Source organism: Anarhichas minor, unplaced genomic scaffold, assembly GCF_050575085.1.
Source record: "Anarhichas minor isolate MPS153535 unplaced genomic scaffold, ASM5057508v1 ptg000140l, whole genome shotgun sequence".
Classification (NCBI taxonomy): domain Eukaryota; kingdom Metazoa; phylum Chordata; class Actinopteri; order Perciformes; family Anarhichadidae; genus Anarhichas; species Anarhichas minor.
Genome location: NW_027466586.1, coordinates 232,501 through 254,669, shown reverse-complemented (window position 1 = coordinate 254,669; position 22,169 = coordinate 232,501). Strand labels below are relative to the sequence as shown.

The 22,169-nt window shown below is 43.1% G+C and overlaps 1 protein-coding gene across 1 annotated transcript in view; it reads right to left on the bottom strand.

Annotated features, from left to right (window-relative positions):
• The window catches only part of LOC142943568 (xylosyltransferase 1-like), a 33,814-nt gene that overhangs the window by 7,369 nt on the left and 4,276 nt on the right, over nucleotides 1-22,169 (bottom strand). The window contains exons 2-8 of the mRNA XM_076085155.1: nucleotides 13,619-14,183; nucleotides 11,492-11,664; nucleotides 10,996-11,198; nucleotides 7,933-8,013; nucleotides 6,927-7,143; nucleotides 5,565-5,741; nucleotides 655-923 (exon numbers count right to left, since the gene is read on the bottom strand). Coding sequence (XP_075941270.1) covers nucleotides 655-923; nucleotides 5,565-5,741; nucleotides 6,927-7,143; nucleotides 7,933-8,013; nucleotides 10,996-11,198; nucleotides 11,492-11,664; nucleotides 13,619-14,183 — 1,685 coding nt within the window. The remainder of the gene's footprint in view (nucleotides 1-654; nucleotides 924-5,564; nucleotides 5,742-6,926; nucleotides 7,144-7,932; nucleotides 8,014-10,995; nucleotides 11,199-11,491; nucleotides 11,665-13,618; nucleotides 14,184-22,169) is intronic.

Here is a 22,169-nt window from a genome sequence, read left to right as displayed (position 1 = left end):
TCTAGTTAATTGGTCCACAACAAAGTTTGATTGACAGCTGGTAAACCAACCAAAACGATCCAAACCAAACTGGCAAACACACGAGTGTTTGAAATAAATCAAACCGTTTCAGCGTTACGGCGTAATGTCTCCGACTTCCATCTTTCATGTTGGAAGAGTCAACTTATTTTAGAATTGAGACGACATATAAAGCAAAGATCAAAAGTGTCTTATGCACTTGTGTAAACTGAAATTAAGTTGCGCACCCAATACACAAACTCCTGGAACACCCCACAAACCCCACGAAACTCATTGAGAACCCCTTGAATGCCTCCAAGCATCTCTTCATTACTTAAGAACCTCTTGAACCATCATGAAGAACTCTTGCAGACAGTCTACAAACTCCTGGAGCCCCTTAAAAACCACTAGAGCTCCTTCACAAACCCCTGGAACCACATTAAGAACCCCCTTCATCTTTTCAATAATGCTTCTAAGACCTTTTGGACTCCGTAAAGATCTTCTGGAACTCCCTCAAGAACCACCTGGTGCCATGGATCTACTGGGAGAACTGGATATAGTATGGTACATAACCGGCTCACCCACTTGACTGACTGCAAGGCTGACTCTGCCACACCACATCCAGCTCTCAATAAACCCACATCTGGATGTTTTTACCTGCAGCTGTTGTCATTGGGATGACCCTGCAGCGAGCTGGCGGCACGCGACAGTCCCATCCGGGCGAAGGCGTGGTGGTGGCTTAGCTTGGAGTCTGATAGGCTGGCGAGGCCGTCCGTCTCCTGCTCATAGATGTTTTCCCAGTAGGTGTGGAGGCCCGGAGTGCCCGAGGCGTACGATCCAAACAGGTAGGAGTCCAGCTGGTTGATGATCTCCTGGCTGACGCTGGCCTCAAACTTCCTGGCAAAGAAGGTGGGTCTGGATGCTTGCTGTGGTCAGGAAAACAGAGAGCAGTGGAGGGGTGATTATAGCAAGAACAACTTTGACTTTCAATAAAGAAAGTTAAATAAAGACAGAGAAGACAATATTTAAAACAAGCAGAAGTAAGTATCATCTTGTAGAAAGTCTCTTTACTAATAGATTGTATTAAGTTTAGTCGATGGAGAACAATGTACAATGGTTCAACCAGACTGACAAGTGGAAGAGACAACGATCCCGAACAGTTGAACAAAAAGAGAATAAATCATCAGTCATTGGTAAAGGAAACCGGAAGCTTAGATTTAAAGCGGAACAGCTTCCTGTTTCAGTTTCAACTGTTTCACAATAAAAGCAGCCTAGAACGAGCTGGAATCAACAAGCAACGTGTTGCTTTAGCAAAGCTCTTCTTCAAACTTCACAATAGAAATAGAAGATCAGTCTAGGGTTAGCACTACTGGAATATCAGCTGAACAAATCACAGCTTAAATCTCTTCAATCCAACCACTGAGTAGACTGCAGAGGGCCCAGATAATAACAGATAATAACAGATAATAACAGACTAGCACAGTTGACCTTTGGCTAAGCCCCGCCCACCGCTGCTACTCCATCACGCTGTCAGAGCTATACGTTACCATGGAGCCCACACTGTCACTAACTGCACTCCCCGAAGAACAATTATTACATTTTTGGAATAACCCAAAAATGATTTCAGGGAGAAGCAGACAGAAAGGTCTACAACATGTGTTTGAACTGAACTAACTGATTCAAAAGATAAAGATAGACGCTAAAGCTACAGATTAAGGAGTAAACGTGAACCACATGTCACCTGGAGATCAAGAGAGAAGTTAATGAATAATGAATGGAAGGACTTTATTCACTATTACAATCATTAAAAAGCAGTAGCAGCATGTGTGTACATTCAGTATACCTTCAGTAGCTAGCGTAGCATAGAAGTGCTAGATAATGATGTGCTAACGTACTCTGCTAATGCTAGCTGCACAGGTTTTTATGTAGAAACGTAACGTTTTAGAAACATAGATCTCCTTCCAACCTCTCCGGGTAACGAGCATCACTATTACACAACGTTTAACCACGACGAGCTCATAATCCACTAAACCAGCCTGAAGATGAAGAACTTCTGAAACAGCTGGTGAGAGTCTGTGGAGCAGAGCCGGCTAGCTGTCAGATCCTGGTCGGAGCTGGACGATGCTACACTGTGATTGGACGAGCAAAGGTCGTGTGTCACGGACACTTCTCTGGACTGGAAGACAAACTCAACCAAGTTCTCCCTGTGATGCACTGTGGGAACTAACAGGATGTTTGAATAGTTCCATTCTTCATTCGTTATTTCAAATGTCAATAATGTGGGCTGTCCTCGAACTAATACATTCTTAGACGGCTAATCGATTTAATCAACTCTGTAAAACTGAGCTTCTCCACCAAAAACAAATCTTGGAAATAAGTTGGATTGAAAAAGCATATAAAAAAAAGAAGACTAAAGAAATCTTAATTGAATAAGACCAACACTTTAGTTGACTAATAGACTAAGAGAGGTAGCCCTGTAAATAGTCTCTGCTAGAATAGTTATTATTGAAGAAAAGCATCTATGGAACAGCTGACACACCCTTTTTTAAATGGTAGTATACGTTAACTTAAAGTCAAAGACTCAAAGACACAGATGGAAAAAGACTAAATATATCCGAGAACCTTGGAAAACCGAGTTAACTCACAGACACACACTTTGTCATGTGGCCCGGTCTGGAGAGAGGACGGGCGTGGTCTATGATGTCATCGGGAGGGTGTGACCTCATCAGACCGGCTCCCGGTGGGCCCCGGCTGAAACCAGGAAACCCCAAACCTAAAGAGAGCCATGCGGACTCGGCAGTTTTATCCGTGAGGTTATTCTGGGGCTGTTACCTAACGATGTCCTTACACGGCTAAAGACAACAGTGGAAAGCACTAGTTACAGGGTCAGGAGGGATTTCTGTTCCTTCATCAGGAAATGGTATAAAAGTCCTTTTACTGTATGTTCTGTGCTCTGAAGGAGGTCAGGCCAATATGATTCAAGCAGCTGCTCTCTGGTTGGAGCTGTTCAGCTTTATTTAATCAAGCTGAAACAGCTGTTTAACTTGTGCGCATGCTGCTGTGGATCTTTGATCTTTTAGTTTATTTTCTTATTTACACTAGAGCTATAGCAACTATTTTCATTATCGATTCATTTTTCAAACTATTTCGTTTATAGATATGAGACAGAGAAGCAGGGACATATGTGTAAATATGAATTGGATGGATGAGTTTTTAAAGGCTTATTAATAATAATATTAGTGCCGTTACTACTGCAACAATAATTTAGATTACTGATTCATCTTTGAATTATTTCCATTATGGATACAACTTGTTTTATCTGATCAAATAGTCCAAAACCCCAAAATTCAATATGAGACACAGACAAGCAGGGAAAAGTTTATTATCATGTGTTTGACGGATGAAGTTTTAAAAGTAATAAAATAATAATATTAGCTCTGTAACTACTGCAACAATTATCTTCATTATTGATTAATCTGCTGATTATTATCTCGATTAACAGATTAGTCCAATAAATAAAGCCCAAGTTGACATATTCAGACTTTACTTTTATAGAAGAGCAGGAAATATTTACACTGAAGAAGCTGCAACCAGTGAATCTTTGACAGCTTCTGATTTTGAAAATGACTTAAAACGATTCGTTGACTATCAAAGTTGCTGCTGATTCATTTTCTGTTGATCGATTAATCGAGTATTTCAGTTCTAAACAATATACACTCTGCAAAAAATGATTGTTTTCATTATCAACTAATGTTAATGATCTTTTGTAGTCTATAAAATGTAGAAAAAACATTTCCTCATGTCCCAGTGTTCAATGTGACTTCTCCATTTTACCTCAAATAACCCCAAAAACATCCAGTTTACAAAAACAGAAAAAAGAGAAAAGCAACAAGTTCTCACATTAAAGGAGCTAAAACTAAATTTAAATTCCAGCACTAATTTATACATCAATTTTTGTTGACCGACTCTGAGAAAAAGTCCAGCAACGGACAACACATTGCACAAAAACTAAAGTCTTCATATTTTAAAATGGGGTCTCCAGTTCCAGAGACTGGTGTCACCCAGGTTAACTAATGTAAATACAGTGTGTACTGTACTCTGCTGTACATGTGTGTTCCATCCTGACCCTCGCTTTCAGGACTCCGATCCGTCTTTCTAGCGGGCGAACCCCGGCATTATGATAATGACAACCTTACAAACCGCAGCGGCAACTAGCTACAGAGCTCTAAAAATACAGAGTGCCTCGAGTGTACAGCTGTTTCCAGGATCAGCTCTTCTTATAGAAACCATCAGGAGCTCCACCGCAGGACGCTGTCTTCAGGTCTGTCGTTACAGGGAGCTGAGGACCGCCTGTTGAGAGCAAAAGCTGCGCCGCTAATTTGTGAATACAAAGCTATTCTGGTGCCCGGCCACCGAGGCATTGAGAGGGACAGAACATGAAGACTATTATCTCTGAGCTCCACTGAGCTCATTACAGGGCTGCAACATTATCACATTTGATCCAAAAAAAATCCAAAGAATGTTTAGCCATGGAAAGCTTTGAGACGACTGAGAAGTTTAAATCACATCTGTCGTTTTTATGTCATCAGTCGAGGTAGAAAAGAGATAAAACACAAGCTTTCTTATTCCTTTAAAGACGTACTCATACATGACAGTCGACAACCAGCAGAAAAAGAGTGAAACCAAGAAACCAGACAGACCTCCATGGTTACAGAGGACATTTAAAGGGCCAGTGTGGGTTTAGGAGGAACTATTAGAGGAAATGTAACATAATATTCATATCTATGTTTTTATTAGCGTATAATCCCCTTAAAACTAAGAACCATTGTGCCCTTCATATCTACACAGGGAGCGGGTCCTCTTCACAGATTCTGCCATGTTTCACCGCCATGTTGCTACGGTAGCCCAGAAGGGACAAACCAAACGCTGACTCTAGAGAGAGCCCTCACGACTTTATGTTACCTGAAATATTGTAGTTTTTACTTCTCTATTATCTGACAGCTGGAGTTCACAGACGTTACAGATTAAGATTTTACAAACAAAACATATTATGATATTATTAAAGATAGACTAAATGATCCTACATTATATTATATTATATTATTATATTAAAATGTGCTCCAAGTCCACCAGCTGTAACGTATATAATGTATACATAGTATAATCATATAACTCTCTGAAAGTCACTTTTACTTTAATACTTGAATCCGTTTTTGCTGTTGATACTTTTGTAGTTTTACTGAAGTGAAATCTTGAATGCAGGACTTTTACTTGTAACAGAGTATTTGTACAAAGCAGTATTGCTACTTTTACAAAGGTTCAGTACTTCTTCCAGCACTGCATTTAATTAAGTGAAGTACAAAGCGTCTCAGTGAAATAACACTTCTCAGGTTCAGAGCTGCTCACAAACACAGGCCTTCATCTCGGGCAACAGCCTCATGGCTGCAGTTTTCCAGAAGGTACACAAAGTAGGCAGAAAGATGGCGGATTCTTTCAGCATTACTGACAGAAAGTCTCTAATAACGTGGCCGACCAGCTCTTCCAATGTCATTGTAAAAACGTCTCACCTGGAAGCGTGGCAGATCCGAGGGCTTGAAGTCGTTGGGGGAGCAGCCGCACCAGTCCACGATGTGCTTGTACTGGCATTTACATCCCAGTTTGCGGTTCCAGTTGGTGAGCCTCAGGTTGTTGTCCACCATGCTCTCACAGTGGGCGCTGTTCTCCAGCACGGTGTGGAAGAACGACTGCAGGTGGAGGAGAGAACAGAGAGACGGACGAGTTCAATTTCTAATCTACAAACAACATTAAACATCAAGTTTAAAACAAACATCACAGCTGAAATAATGATCACTGATTCAGATTGGACTAAGTTATATCTGTGGTTGTTTTAAAGGGCTATTTAGGATGAAATCTTTTATATGATTGTATTTTACTATATTTTATCATCACATTTCTGTCTAATTCTGAACTGTGGCAGACTCAGTTTGCTTGTGACTCTCTCATCATTGCTGCCTTGATGAAGAGATCTTTAATCTAAATAAGGCTTTCTTGATTAAATACAACCTATAAACTGCTTGGTTTTGTCCGACCAACCGACCAAAACACAAAGATATTCATTTTGCAATGATACGAGCAGAAAACCCTCGTATTTGAGAAGCTGAATTCAGTAACTGTTTAACTCAAAATAATGACTTGATTATCTAAGACCCCATTTAGTCACTTCAGACGTCTTGGGCGGATCAGATATCTGACTGCATCCAAGAAACATACAAGAGGGAATGAACTGAATGCTCTTCAACTAATTATACAACCTCAAACCAATATCACATTCTGCTGGACAATCTGTTTCTTTAGAGAAATGTGGATTTCTAAAGGAGAATACAGAAAACTATGTTTGTATTCTTTACTTCAGTAAAACTAGTAAAACCACAATGTAAAAGTACTACACTACAAGTAATACTCCAGCATTAAAACACATTTACTTAAGGAACAGTACAGAAGTATTGTCATCAAAAAACTCATGATGCAGAATAATATATAATTTATATAATTGGATTAAAACTATTTATGCATTAATGTTGCAGCTGGTAAAGTGGAGCTCATTGTATTCCCTTTATACACTGCTGGTAGTTTCATCTATAATAATACATCATCATTTATTACTTGACTTTATTTTGTTTTATTAATCTGAATAATGTATATAAAGTCGTCAGATGAAATGAATGTAATGAAGTAAAAGTACAATATTTGTAGCGGAGTAGAAGTATAAAGCAGAATACAATGAGAATACTCATTTAAAGTAAAAATACCTTGAAATTGCCAGAGACACAATCACTATTGATGTCCATGTCCTCCTCTAGGGGACACCAACAGAGAGTCTGCAGGGTTACTCCAGTGCATACGTGTGTGTGTGTGTGTGTGTGCGCTACCTCGGCAGGCAGCAGTGTGTAGGCGTAGAAGCGCTTCATGCTGCCGACCAGCTCGTCCCGGGAGTTGACCACATAGTCCACAAAGGGCCGGTTGAGCAGGAACCAATCAGAGCCTCCGTCCACCGCGATGCCCTCGGGGATCTTGCGGTCCCCGAGACGCCACATGTGGGTGTCGCACTCGTAGAAGAGTCGGTCCAGACCCTGTTTACGGATGAAGCTGAGAGGACACACGGCATCCAGAGATCAGCTGATTACTGCATACATACTTCTACCTCAGATGCTTTTACTGTCGTACTGTAAAGAGACGTGTACTACTGTGCATACTGTGTACTATACACCGATAAATATCACTAGACATCTCACTATTCAGACACTGATCCTCCTCTAAGCCTGTGAGTGTCTTTGTGACTAAACCGGTGATTAAAGTTTGATAAAACTAAATTATAGAATATTGTTTGAGAAGTCAGACATAGATTTAAGAAGAAACAACATCTTTTAACAGGACTAACCAAGAAATCTGTATTTCTTGCATTTTCTTTTTTCAACAACTTGACTTTTTTAAATATTCACCGACCTCATGGTAACGACTGAAATCTGCTCAAATCTAAGTTAAACTACTATTGTTTTTATTAAACTACTCACTCACGGGAACGGTGATACTATCTGAAAAATACTGTACTGAGGAGGAAGAAGAGGAGGAACAAGAAGGAGGAGAAGAAGAGGAAGGAGAGGAGGAAGAAGAAAAAGAGGAAGAACTTTAATAAGAAGAGAATGGAGAAAAAGTAAAAGAGGAGAGAGAAGAAGAAGAAGACGTGGACTAAGATAAAATAGAAGAAGAAGAAGAAGAGGAAGAAGAAGAAGAAGAGGAAGTAGAACAAGGAGAAGAAGAGGAAGAACTTTGTTAATCCCTCACTTTATTCCCTTACAAGAGGACCACCCTCAGAGGAAAACAAACATAAAGGAGGAGAAAAGAGAGACACAGAGAGCGACAGACTCTCTCTCTTACCGTGCGTTGTCTCTGCCGTGAGATTTGATGAAGTTCATGTTGCGGTACTTGGACAGGAAAGCCACCAGCTGTTCATTGGTCCTGAGGGGAGACAGCAGCTGTCAATCATCAGCTCCAGTGTCACACTGTAAACTGGTTACACTCACATGTCACTCTATTGATCCGTGGGGCCGATATAATGTTGTTTTAACGACGCTAGCGGAGAGGCTCTGGTGACGGCAAAGTGTTGGATTGGTCCACTTTGATCTCAACATCTACCGGATGGAATGACATTCATGTTTCCAAGAGGATGAACCCTGGTGACCATAAACGTTCACATGGCTGTGTTTAAGTGAAACGTCGACAACACCATTAAATTCGGTGCCATCAACGCATTGATTTAACAACTTTTCAGCTGTAAAATCTAATCTGTAAAGTAGCTAAAGCTGTCAGATACATTTTGTGGAGTTATTTCCATCTGAGATGTATCGGAGTAAAAGTATAAAGTGGCATGAGGAGAAAATACAGAAGTAAAGTAGCTCAAATTTGTCATTTAAATTCCTTCACTGCCAAATACAAACGTGATCCAGAAAGTCCATCCTAGCAGAAACATGTTGTGCTTTTAAACTCCTCTTATTTAACCTCCTAACGTGTCTTTGTGTGTGTTTGGCCTCAGCAGGAAGAAAAACCACCAAAACATCAAATAGACTCACGCAACACTTGTTGATAAGAGAGCATTCCTCCCTTTAGTGGATACACGTCTCAGCAGGATGCAGTTAAATATTTGAACGAATCGTCTTTAAACAATGCAAAACAATCTTCCATTTAAGGGAATCAGAGTGACTCCATGCGACTCTGTTTCGGTACAGCTGGAGCATTTTATTTAGCTTCCTGTTCCAGCTGAGGGCAAACCGTGTGTGGCCTGAAGCGGATTCAAACGGCCGCTTTCTGCATGTAGTGCGAGCCGTGGAGCACACAGATCGAGACGCATCGCTTTGATTACACTTGATTGCAGTCGTTAAGACGAACCGCAGGCGGCATGTGTGCGTTTGTGGGCATGTTTGTGTTCGTCTGCATCTCACACACATTTAAATCTAACTGAAGGCTGCTACGACATGTGGTCACGTTTCACAAAAGATGCTTTTAGATGCTCTTAGATTAGTGAGGAGCAGCACGGCACTACGCCTTTAAACGTCCTAAATGTATCTCTTTCTACAGGCTTGATCACTGACCCACATGTGTGATTTCACTGTGAGAGCAACTCACATTAAAGTATGAATTTCATTAATCTTATATCTAGAACAAAAAAAGTCAATCCCACACCCACTGCTAAAATCAATCGGAGTGATTGCATGTTTTTCTGTTTGATATTAGTTTGTGTGACCTTCTCTTACCAGAGAAACGTACTAGCACACACACACACACACACACACACACATCAACACATCAACACACACACACACACACACACATCAACACACAAACACACACACACACACACACACACACACACACACACCAACACACAAACACTTCCATTGACTTACTCTCCATCTGCCTCAGTGATGTCATAGCTATCGATGGTATGGTGCTAATGCTGTGGATGTGCTATGGATTTTAGCTGGAAGGGCATTCAAACAGGACAGAGAATGGATCAGTGTGTGTGTGTGAGTGTGTATGTGTGTGTTCTCGCCATAGAAATAGAACGGGAGTATAGAAGGGACATTCCCATTTAAATCAACGGAGCAGGATGGTGAGAGCGGCTAACTTCTGTATAACTAAACCAACTTTCGGCAAGTTGCGGACTCACCGAGGTGAGGTTTTGCAGTTACGACTAAAATGAGCAGTGGAGTAATAATGTAGTAATGTTGCGAAGCGTAGAGAGCTAATCTTCAGTTACCAGTGTAGCATTAAAGCATGGTGGAAAAAGCTAACTAGCAAACAAGTGGCTAGTCAGCTAGCCTGCTAAAAAGAACACTGTTCCTGGGTCCAACTGTCCCAAGACATTTGAATATTTGGAATTGCATTCTGGGAAATTTAAATGTTATTTTTTTTTCACTATATTCTGAAATAATCAAGAAAATAATCTGCAGATTGACTTAATAATTAGTTAGTTAATAATTAGTTGGTTCTTGAAAGAAACAGACGTTTCCTTAAAATACCGGCACAGCGGTGATAATCCAGCAGGACTGGTTGCTGGACCCTCTTCGGACTAGTCATGAATGATGCATCAGAATTGGCACAAGTAGGCTTTAAATGGAACTGTACCAATTTCATCGACACCAAACCCAATCCACAAATCACACGTGTCTGTATAATATGCCATAATCTAGAAGCTCCAAAGAGGTCAAAGCCAGCTCACATGCAGTCCTCCATTTACAGAACAGAGCAGAGTTCAGCAACACTCCACTGGCCTGTCTTTAAAAGACACAACCATCTGGACCCCTTCTTGCTTACTGCACACATGAGCCAAACACTGACCGCCACAAACCTCTTTGTGTTACCTCTTTTATTCACGCTGCAGCGAGAGAGTCACCAGTCGATAACTCCACTGATCACAGCCAACAATACAGATCCCTTCAAATCCCCCAGCAGCAAGAGAGCCATTAAAAGAGCTCCTCTTCAAAACTACAGACTCCCGGTTCTTCCAGAGTCGATGCACTTGAGGTCTATTGGCCACGTAACCTAATCCATAAGACCTTAAGCAAACCAAACAAGGCTTCAACAGATCAATGAGATGTTTGTTTGGATGGAACTTGACTTGATCGATAAATATCCGACAGTCTTCTACAGCGATACAAACAGGGAACAGTGGGGGGGGGGTTGTTTTAAAGAAACCATTTCTGTCTATTGGTATAAGCAAAAAATAGAAAACCTGATAAGGGTCATTAGCTTGATATAAGGTAGATACTGGTTCTTAAAAAAAACATTTTTTTGAATGCAAATGAAATGAAAACATGAACATTTGACCTGGACTATCTCTTTGTACAACTTCAAACTGCGTGCAATAACAAAAGTATAAATTAAATCCCTAAGAGGGGACCCCTCTGCTTCCTGCTTCCTGTGACTAACCCAGTGTCTCACCTGATGGGGTAGTCTGCGGCGCTGAGGTTGATGAAGAAGTCCCAGGACCAGTCGGACATCTGGAGAAGGTCCTCCATGCTGCGTAGGTACATCGTCAACAGGCTGGCCCCGCCCCAAATGGTGGACATCCTCCAGGGAGTCACCCGGACGTTGGGATAGCGGCCGGCCAGAGACAGGACTTCTCTGTAGAGGTAGTTGGACCTCTGAGAAGGGTTTGAAAATGACAACAAGAAGGAAGGTTAAAGCGTGCTTTTGTTTTCTAAACACTTTTTAAAAATCATCATTAAGATATTTTGATAACACTGAATGAAATGCTGCTAGAACTACCAGTCTCCCTGAGAGCTAACGGCCCAACTTAAAGCTCGTCGTGTCAGTAGAAGAGTCGCTTTAAGAGTTGTTTCACGTCTAAGTAACGCCTACAGCTGCGTCAGTCTACATTCAAGTTAGTCACCATTTTTGTTTGTTATTGACACAGAGTGACAGCCAGTGGTCTCACCAGGTCTACATGGATGTAGTAGTAGTGCGAGGTGTGGTAGATGGCTTTGAAGAGACGCTGGAACTGGCGTGAGCCTCGGCCGTGGACGACCAAGACGAAGGCGATCCGTGCCGGAGCGAGCTGGGCAGCTTCTGAGGGCTCCTCGTCCCACTGGACGTTCACATTAGCCTTACCTGGACACAGAGGACACGGACGTCAGCCCATGAGACATGCAGCAATATTCAACAGGATCTACATTTCATAGGGTGATTTTAATGATGCTTTTCATGTCCTGTATGTCAGCACTGAATAATGTTTTTTTTCTGCACTTTCTTGAATTTCTGACATGTGCAACAAGGTCTGCAGTCCAGGGCTGAAACGTTTAATCAATTAGTGAATAAAAAGGAAATAAAATGGCAACCATTTAAAAATTCTGAGCTTCCAGCTTCTCATGACAGGATTTCTGCTTGTCTTTGTCTTCTATAATAAGAATATTTATATTTTAGGCTTTTGTAGAGTTGGTCAGACAAAAACAGGTCATGTGAAAACTGCACTTTTCACTATATTCTGACTGTTATTAGACCATTTGCAGCCCTACTGCTGTCCAACTCTAGTTTGTGATACATTTATTGAAACTTAATCAGACGTTTTTAGCACACATTGTTGGTCACAAATCTGGGAAGAGAATAATAATAATAATAATGCATTTTATTTGTAACGCACTTTTCATATAAAAAAATCTCAGAGTGCCAGAATGTCAAGACACATCCTACTTGCTGGATTTCTGTTTCTTGGTTGCCACAACGCAACTGTCACTGTCAACCCTGCTCTCCACTCGGGTCCTCCATCTTCACTTCCGTCTTTTTTGAAAATGTCCTGCCGTCTGTGGCTGGCTGAGCTAAATCTGCCTCTTGTATATACAAACTCTCTAGCTGCCTAATGCTTCTCCATCATCACGCTCACTCTAAAGATGGCGCGGGTTGAGGCCTGCGTGGCCTAATTAGTGACCTCCCCGAGCTGCGGGGGCATGCTGGGATTGGGAGTTTGAGGAGAAATGACTGTAATCAGGCGGCTCAGCTGAGCGCCGCTGTGCAGACAGAGGGAGGCAGGGGGAGCGATGTCGGGCACCGATGGGGATGTACACTTAAATCTGAATGCAGAAACAGCAAACTATGGTTCAACAACCGTCTCGTTCCTCTTTGACAGGCTGAGCTCACGTCAGTCAAACTCAAATGAAACCAAATCATCTTTCACTGCCGCTCCAGTCTGTGGATATAATGAGTAGTGTGTCATCAAAGCAACATATAATCATATAGATTAAACCTCAAACAGCACAGGGTGGTTCAGAGCGCACGACTACAAGTAAATCATTAGTCAGCCATTCCAAAAATAAGACTACAAACTGCTTGTTTAATTGGGGTGTAATTACGCTGGCTGAGTCTCATCCTCGCTGTGTCCATCCGAGTTTAAGTCTCTGGAAATAGAGCCGGCAACAAACTGGATGCCTCTTCATGGCTCTGGCACGTGCCGGGTTAAAAATGCTTCTCAAAGGATAAATTTGGAAAAAAAAAAACCCTCTTTGACTTTTTGCAACCTGCCACTTCACAGCCGCCGCCTGTTCGTCCCGATTCCTTTGACTTTTTGTCTTTCAGTCTGTCCCCCTCTCATTTGCTGACTGGTTCAATCACAGGCTGCGTTAACATGAAGAATAAATCGGTCCCTAAATCATATAATACGTTTAAACTAACTGTGTTCAATAACTCTGGTGCTCGTGTTCTGGATTGCAGCCAAACTGTAAGTAGAGACTACTTGAACTCAAACCAAACCGTGTTTAAATTCAGTCCAACAGAAAGAAAAATGTCTGCCATCTTTTCAGTGTGAATAGACTGACCTCCTGAAATGTCTTCAAGACAATATTTTCCACTCCATTGTTGGATAGATGTCAATATTATTCAATGCATATTGGAAAGTTACATAAAGATACAAATTGATTGTGAAAAAATGTGAGTTAAGAGTCTTTATTCTACTTGGAGACACATTCTACGTTTTTATTTTAGTATCTTATATCCAACAAGTGTATCATTAATCCATCATTACTTTTCATGAACTTATTGATTTTCTCTGAGTGGTTTGGTGTTCTGGTCTCACCTTCGATGGGGCAGTAGCGAGGCACCTTCTCAGGCATCAGCGCTCGGTCTTTGTGTTTGCAGTAGACCTCCACTATCTGCTGCCGACACTCTCGGCTCTTGGCTCTGGACAGAGCAGAAATGGCTTCCTTCCCGCTGATCTCACACTGCGGCTGCTCTTTCCTCGGCTCCAAACCGGGCGGCGGCGGTGGCGTGGACGACGGCGTGGACGACTTCTTCGCCTGGTAGAGAGCCGGATCCTGATTGGACCCCTGGACCGGTACCGGGACCGTCGGCACCTGTGGGTGTGGTTTACGGACGTGGGTGCGGTTGTGATTGTGGCCTAACCCTCGTGGTTGGACAGGAGGGAACTTGAGGACCTCGTTGGCAGATTTTCCCAGCATGCTTTGTGCTTGTGCCTTGTCCAGCTTGCGTTTGGCGTTTGATAACGGTACTCGCAGGCGTTGAGATCGAGCCCCCAGGTTGCTGTTGCTGTCGATGGTGTCGAAGTCTTTAGGGACCGAGTTCTCATTGTTGTTGCTGTCCGGGCGAAGTTTCTCTTTTGGCCGGTGGGAATGGTAGATGTCCTGTGAGGGAGAAGATACAATAAGAAAAATAAAACAATTACATCCTGTAATCCTGAAAGTCCTTCCTGACCTCCTCATACCGTGGAAACATACATGGTGGTATTCTGATGATTCTGAGAATTACATGAACCAACTGTGTCGTTCCTATCAGCTCACTGTTTTGGTTGGATAGCCCAAGACTTTTCTGTTTCTGTTCGGTCTCAGTCGCTCTCATCAACAGCTCTGATGAAGCCACTTTACACCACCTGCACAGCAGACAGACTCCGTTAGAGACCAGCTGGTGAACATAGAGGAGCTTTTAGCAGCTAAAGAGACAGACGCTTGCCTCAGGAGTTTGAGGTGGAGACCAAAACCAGAGCTAAAAGAGAGAATATTGGACTAACGTTCATATTGTGACACAAACAAAAGGAATTCTAATGAATCATCATATTGATCTGTAACTGCTGGATGTGCAGAAGAGCAACGGTTCACTCACATGTGAAATCTCAAACTGAAACGACAGTAAATGACAGATATCATTAGAGCTTTATGTCCTTCTTCCACTGGCAGGAAATCACCGCCATCACCATAAAAACACCTGAAGCTGGAGCATAAGACCCTGTTACACTGCATCACCAGACCTGACACACTCAATGAGATCATTGCATTTTAAAAACCATCGCATTTCTAAAGTAATTTGTAATCTCCAGTTGATTTACTTGGATCTCTGACTTCCCTCATGCAGTCAGACTTCAAATCCACTTTCACTCTTTTTAGGAAAAAAACAAACAGCGAGCTGAAGAGACACGAGAGGTCAAAACAAGAAAAGGGGAAGTGACCTCCTTTAACCTTTAACCCCTGAGACACAGGCAGCTCTAGCCTTGGCCTCCCAGTCAGGTGGTGAGATATATATACACACACACACATGCACACACGCGCACACACACACACACACACACACATACACACATACATTCATATATATATATATATATATATATATGTGTGTGTGTGTTTCACTGGCAAAGCCACATGACCTCGATGGGTATTTTAATCCCACAGATCGCCCTATATCTGTCTTTTCCAGGGATAAAGAGTGTGTTTATGACACACACACACACACACACACACACACACACACACACACACAATATCAGAGGGCCTGTGGGAAGGCAGTAATATCAGCTCTTGCCACCTGCTCCTCAAACAACCTTTCATTATCTCATCTGTAATATCAGTTTAGAGGAATGTGTGTGTGTGTGTGTGCGTGTATGTGTGTGTATGTGTGTGTGTGTGTAGTCACAGAGAATACTTCCAGCTCTCCTGCAATCATTGTGCGTGTAAAAGTACAGACGAAACCAGAAATAAAGTGTAGAGAAAGAAACTAAAGGCTCTCTCATACTCACACACACACTCACACTTCTTAGAGCCGTACTGATACTTGCTGTTTAAAAGGTTTGTCTGGAGGCGCTGGAGGAAAGACGTTCACTACATTTCCCAGAAGTCTAGTGGGTTACATGTTGTCAGAGATGAAAGTAAATGGACTCTACCCAACACAACAACATTCACACACACATTCATACACAGACTTTGGGGTTCAGGATTGAACCGCCGATCATCCCATTTGTGGACGACCGGCTCAGATCTTCTACTGAAGTGAAAGCAGCAATAAACAGTGAAGAGATACTCTGTTACTAGTTCAAATGAAAGTTGAGTAAACTTACAAAAGTAGTAACAGCAAATTGTAATTAAAGTAAAAGTACTTGTTTGGCAGAATATTATTATATATATCATATTATGATTATAATTATTGGATTATTACCAGTTTAATGTTACAGCTGGTGGAGGTGGACACAATATTATATCATGTAAATTCATCGTATGTTTTGTTTGATTTGTCCTAATCTGTCTAATCACGTTAATTCAAACTCTAAAGTAGTACTCTAAAGTAGGGAATCTCAGCGTGCTTTGCCCAGAGGCCAGTTAATAAGCAAAAAACATTCATAACATTTATCAAATATAATGAATAAAGATTACAAAAGGCACATATAAGTATAAACACACATGGGATATATAAACAAGCTCTCTTAGTCTGTTGTGAGTCCATTTATTTTCTTTGTGAATTAGAGAGTTGTCGGCGGGCCACCCGGCCCCCTCTCTGGCCCGCGGGCCGTAAATTGAGCATCACTGTAAAAATGTCAAACACAAACAGAATAACACAAACGGGTTCTCTCTCCCTCACAGACCCGCCTGCGTTTTTGCCCAGAAGCCCGTTCAGTCCATGGAGACGGACCACAGCGAAAACACCCAGCGCTCACCTACAAAGACATCATTCTTCACACTCACACACTAACTCACTCACTCTCACACACACACACACTCACACTCACACACACACACTAACTCACTCACTCTCACACACACTCACTCACTCACACTCACACACTAACTCACTCACTCTCACACACACTCACTCTCACACTCACACACTAACTCACTCACACACACACTAACTCACTCACACTCACACACTAACTCACTCACTCACTCACTCTCACACACACTCACTCTCACACTCACACACTAACTCACTCACTCTCACACACACACACACTCACACTCACACACACACACTAACTCACTCACTCTCACACACACTCACTCACTCACACTCACACACTAACTCACTCACTCTCACACACACTCACTCTCACACTCACACACTAACTCACTCACACACACACTAACTCACTCACACTCACACACTAACTCACTCACTCTCACACACACACTCACACTCACACTCACACACTAACTCACTCACTCTCACACACACTCACTCTCACACTCACACACTAACTCACTCACACACACACTAACTCACTCACACTCACACACTAACTCACTCACTCACTCACTCTCACACACACTCACTCTCACACTCACACACTAACTCACTCACACACACACTAACTCACTCACTCACACACACACACACACACACACACACACACACTCACACACACTCACACACACACTAACTCACTCACTCTCACACACACTCACACTCTCACTCACTCTCACGCACACTCTCTCACACACACTCACACACACACTCACACACACTCACTCACACACACACACACACACACACTTACACACACTCACACACACACTCTCTGAGTCTTTGCCTTCCTGCTGACCGTGAGAGTCACTTTGCTCTCCTCCTCAGCAGGTTCTCATTGAAGCGCCTCCAGACCTCCTGCTGCTCCATGATAAAGAGACAAGAGTTCCCTCAGGCGCCCGGGGCGAGAGACATTAAAAGAGAGAGAGAGAGAGAGAGAGAGAGGGCAGACCTTGCTGCCCAGTGCGTATTGGCCACAACCTGAGGGACAGCAGGTGATGCTTTGGCGATGCCGTTTCTGGGCGTTCATGCCAACGGAGCAGATTTGAGTTTGGGTTGAATTGGGAGAGAGACGGAGAGAGAGAGATCTATCTATCCATGGATCTCTCTCTCTCACTTCGCTCCTCCCTTTGCTTCGGTGTCGGAGAGCTGTGGTGGCCTACAGGTAACGTGGGAGCAATGGGGGCTCTGTCTCACACCACTTTATGAGATGTTGCATTAATATTATTGTTATATTGATATTGTTGTGTGTTGATGTTATTGTATGTTTAATTTTCTGATGCTTTGGCAATACTGTTTTTAAACTTTCATGCCAATAAAGCAGAATTTGAATTGAATTGAATTGAATTGAGAGAGAGAGAGACAGAAAGAGAGAGAGACAGAAAGAGAGAGAGAGATTTATTTTTTATTTTTAGAAAACCTTTATTTTCTTTGAACATGTTTCTTTATCATTTAAGACGGTTAAACAAATAAAGTCCAACAAACAGAACCGTGTCTTTGATTGTCTTTAGACTGTGAGATCTTATTCTCACTGAGCTCCATCTTTGTTCAGTTCTTTGTTCACTTAGTGAACTATCTTCTTTAGTCTGAAGCCTTCCTGCTTCGTGAGACCTCCTCTGTCCTTGCTTCTCATGTGAGCTCTGGCAGAGCTGGAGAGCTTCTCTTTGTCAGAGAGGTAGTCCTCCACTTTGGCTCCTCTCACATTCTTACTCCTCTTCAGAAAGTCCTTGATCTTCTCCACGCTGTAGTCTCCAGAGCTCCTACAGCTGCCAGCCCCGTGTTTAGAGGGCTCACTGTCAGCAGCAGCGCCCTCCTCCTGACTGGACTCAGAGTCCTCTTCCATACTGGACTCAGAGTCTTCCTCCAGACTGGACTCAGAGTCTTCCTCCAGACTGGACTCAGAGTCTTCCTCCAGACTGGACTCAGAGTCTTCCTCCAGACTGGACTCACACTCTGCTGCTCCTCCACTTTCTTTCGTCGCCACTTTCTTCGCCTGTGAGCTTCCGCTGTCTCCTCTCTGTTTCCTCTTCAGCTGAGGGGCTTTGAGCTGCTCCTCGTCTTCCTCCATGTTCACCTCCCTACCTGTCTCCACCTGTCCTCCAGTACTCTCCCTCACCTTCTGGACCTCACTTGCCCCGTCCTTCCTCACCTCTTGTCCCCCACTTTCCCTCTCTTTTCTCACCTCCTGTACCCCACTTGTCCCCTCCTCCCTCACCTCCTGGGTCTCACTTGTCCCCTCCTCCTTTAACCCGCTCGTCCCCTCCTCCCTCCTCTTTTGGACCCCATCTGGCCCGTCCTGTCCGTCTTGCTTGTCCCCTCTGCCCTCCTCAGTACCTTTCTGGTTCTGGTTCTGGTTCCGGTCCTTATGAGAGCTGTTTTTCTCAGGACACGTTCTGCTCTGATGACCCACTTTTCCACAGCTAAAACATTTAAAGTCATCAGTTGTTGCATAAATGACGTAGTCGAAGTCATCGACCCTGATCCTGAACACTAGGTTGAGTCCCTTGCTCCTGTTGTTTGGGATCAAGCGCAGCTGTCTCCTGTGAGACACCACGTGCTTCAGGAGAGGAGACCTGCACCCAGAGGACACCTTCTTCACCTTAGACACCATCTTCCCGCGTCTTGATAGTTCTCTTGTTATGTCTTCATCTCTGATGAACGGTGGGATGTTGGACACTGTTACCTTCACAGCCGGTGTGCAGAGAGGGTACACGGGGAAGAAGTTATCGCCCACCTCGATCCCGTTGTCAATCACCACTTCCGCATAACTGATGGTGTCTAAAAAGATGACCACGGCATTGTTCATTCGGGCAGCGGACTTCACGCTGCTGTGGCCAACAAGTTCACCCACAGCCAGGCTGCATTCCTCCACTGACACCGGGAACGTCGGCGGGATCTTTATGCCGTGTTTCCTCGTTAATCCGGTCATGTCCATGGTGGCGTTTAGCAGCCGACAGCTCGCGCTGCTCGACTGAACCACTCACAAAGACCCTAAAACCAGCTAAATGTTCACACAAACACCGTGAGATACACCATCACATCCAACGTTAACTAGTGACGGAAAAATACCAGAAAAAAATCAGTGTTAATCTCTCTCGAACACGCTCCGTCAACTCCACACTCCTTCCACTCAGAGGGAGAGAGAGAGAGACAGAGAGACAGACAGAGAGAGTCAGAGAGAGAGAGAGGAGGCCTGTTGCCGTGACATCTGTTGATTACTCAGCATCGTCTTTTTGATGATTTTTCTCTTGATGAAACTTGTGATCAGTAGACGTTTTGTGGTTTTTGTGAAATTGTAAATTAAAAAATAATAATAATAATTAATGTGGGAACATTTTGAATTGTTTCCCTTTTCAATCCTGACTGATTATTTGCTGAAGTTATTATCATTACAGCGTTTTATAGAAAGTGGAATCGGTGTAAAGACTAAATACAAAGTTGAAAATGTTCGCAGCTGCATGAGAATATTCAATTTAAAGACGTATCAGCACAAATACTGTAAAACAGCAGCTTCCAATCCAAATGACAACGCTCTCACTTCATTCACACGGTACAGACGGTGAAGGAGGAGGTCGACTGTTCTGATGGAAGACAATGAATCGGTTCATAACGAACAATTCTAAGTGTGTCAGAGAGGAAACACCTCAAAATCAGGCAATAAAGAGCTCTTTCACCAGGCTGTTTACAGCAGCAAGAGGCCCCAGTCATGCATTAATCAAACCTGTGTGTGTGTGTGTGTGTGTGTTCAGTATACCTGTGGGGACATGCAGCTTATTGCCCAGTGAAAACATTACAGTCTCTGTAAAGGTGGAAAAGTTGGTGTATTGATAAAAAATAAAATGCCACAAAGTGAAGCAGAAACAGACGAAGTCGATAAATCATAAGAAGCGTGTGAAGAGCTGAAAACATCAGATCTGAGAGGAGCGATGAGGAGACTGTAATCTTCCTCACATCAATGCATGGAGCTAACATCAGCAGACCGTTTTTGCAAGATGTGAAAAGCAGAAGAGTCTTCTCAACTCGCTTCATGTCTAAACTCAACAACCTCGACATCGGAAACTCGTAGCAAGAACAAACAAATAAAGGCGGCCTAACAGTCATCATGCTCATTCATCTCCATGTGCTACTCTGATTAATTACAGTGATAATGTGTCAGAAAACGTGAAATACACTCATCACAAGCTCAAGGTGAGATCTTTCAGAGATGCACCGATTGAAACCAGCTGGTCATCGGATAATCGTCGGATTAGTCTCATATAAGTTACAGGAAAGGTTTTTAAGATCAAAAGGGTTCATCCTCTGGAAACCACAGATCTGCTCACTATATATATATATATATATACATATATATATATATATATATATATATGTATATATTCATGGCATATTGTCCAACATGATGTCTTCCCACCATCAAACCCATCATTTTATGTGTATATTATTGTATGCGATGGTCATTGTCTCCTTTGTCATCCTAAAGATGAAGCAAGTAAAGAAACACTGAGAATCTAACGCGGATCAGAAAACATGTCATGCTGGAAACGAACGGTTTAGTTATCCGTCTGAACAAAAAGCTGAAAATAGAGCTGGCGAGACAAAAGGAAAAACAGAGGCAGATGGACAGAAAGTAAGCTAAATGGACTATTACGAGGGGCGGGGTGTTGCTGTGAAACCTGGCTGTCGTACTCCGGGATTACTGCCGGGATTTAAGGCCATCTATGCCAGTTTATAGAGGGGAAAAGCAGCTTCCTGGTTTTAACATCAGTGTGTTGTGCTTAATCGCCAATAGAGAGAGTGACATGCCAGCGGGATGCGTGCTGTGCAGAGGGAACCATCCGAGACACAACGCCAGGTATAAATATGATATATTATTATATCGATATGAGGAATAATAAGACAACAACTTCGATCAGAGGTGATCAGCTGTTCAGTAAAACACATTTTATCTGTTCTTCAGATTCAAACTCAGTATCTTCCTTTGTCTTAATATTCACTTTCATCTTTTTATCTTCATTGATGGTGTTTGTAGTAACAAGTAAAGTTATTCATATTTGTGTTCATTTTTAGTTACTGTGAGGAACTTTTATCTGGACCTGAACCAGTCTCAGTGTAGTCCTGATCCTCTATCAGACCTCCATCAGTAAAGAGACCATCAGAGAGAAGATGGTCTGTTTCTATAGAGTTATTCTTGATGCTCGTCATCGGAGCCACCGGGTCGGATTCTGGTGAAACCAGATGAACTCATGCAGGTTCACCAGAACCTCCTTCAGCTCAGACTCCAGCAGAGACCGGTCCACCGTGGACAGACCCAGATCCTCCAGCGGAGACCGGTCCACCGTGGACAGACCCAGATCCTCCAGCAGAGACCGGTCCACCGTGGACAGACCCAGATCCTCCAGCGGAGACCGGTCCACCGTGGACAGACCCAGATCCTCCAGCGGAGACCGGTCCACCGTGGACAGACCCAGATCCTCCAGCGGAGACCGGTCCACCGTGGACAGACCCAGATCCTCCAGCAGAGACCGGTCCACCGTGGACAGACCCAGATCCTCCAGCGGAGACCGGTCCACCGTGGACAGACCCAGATCCTCCAGCGGAGACCG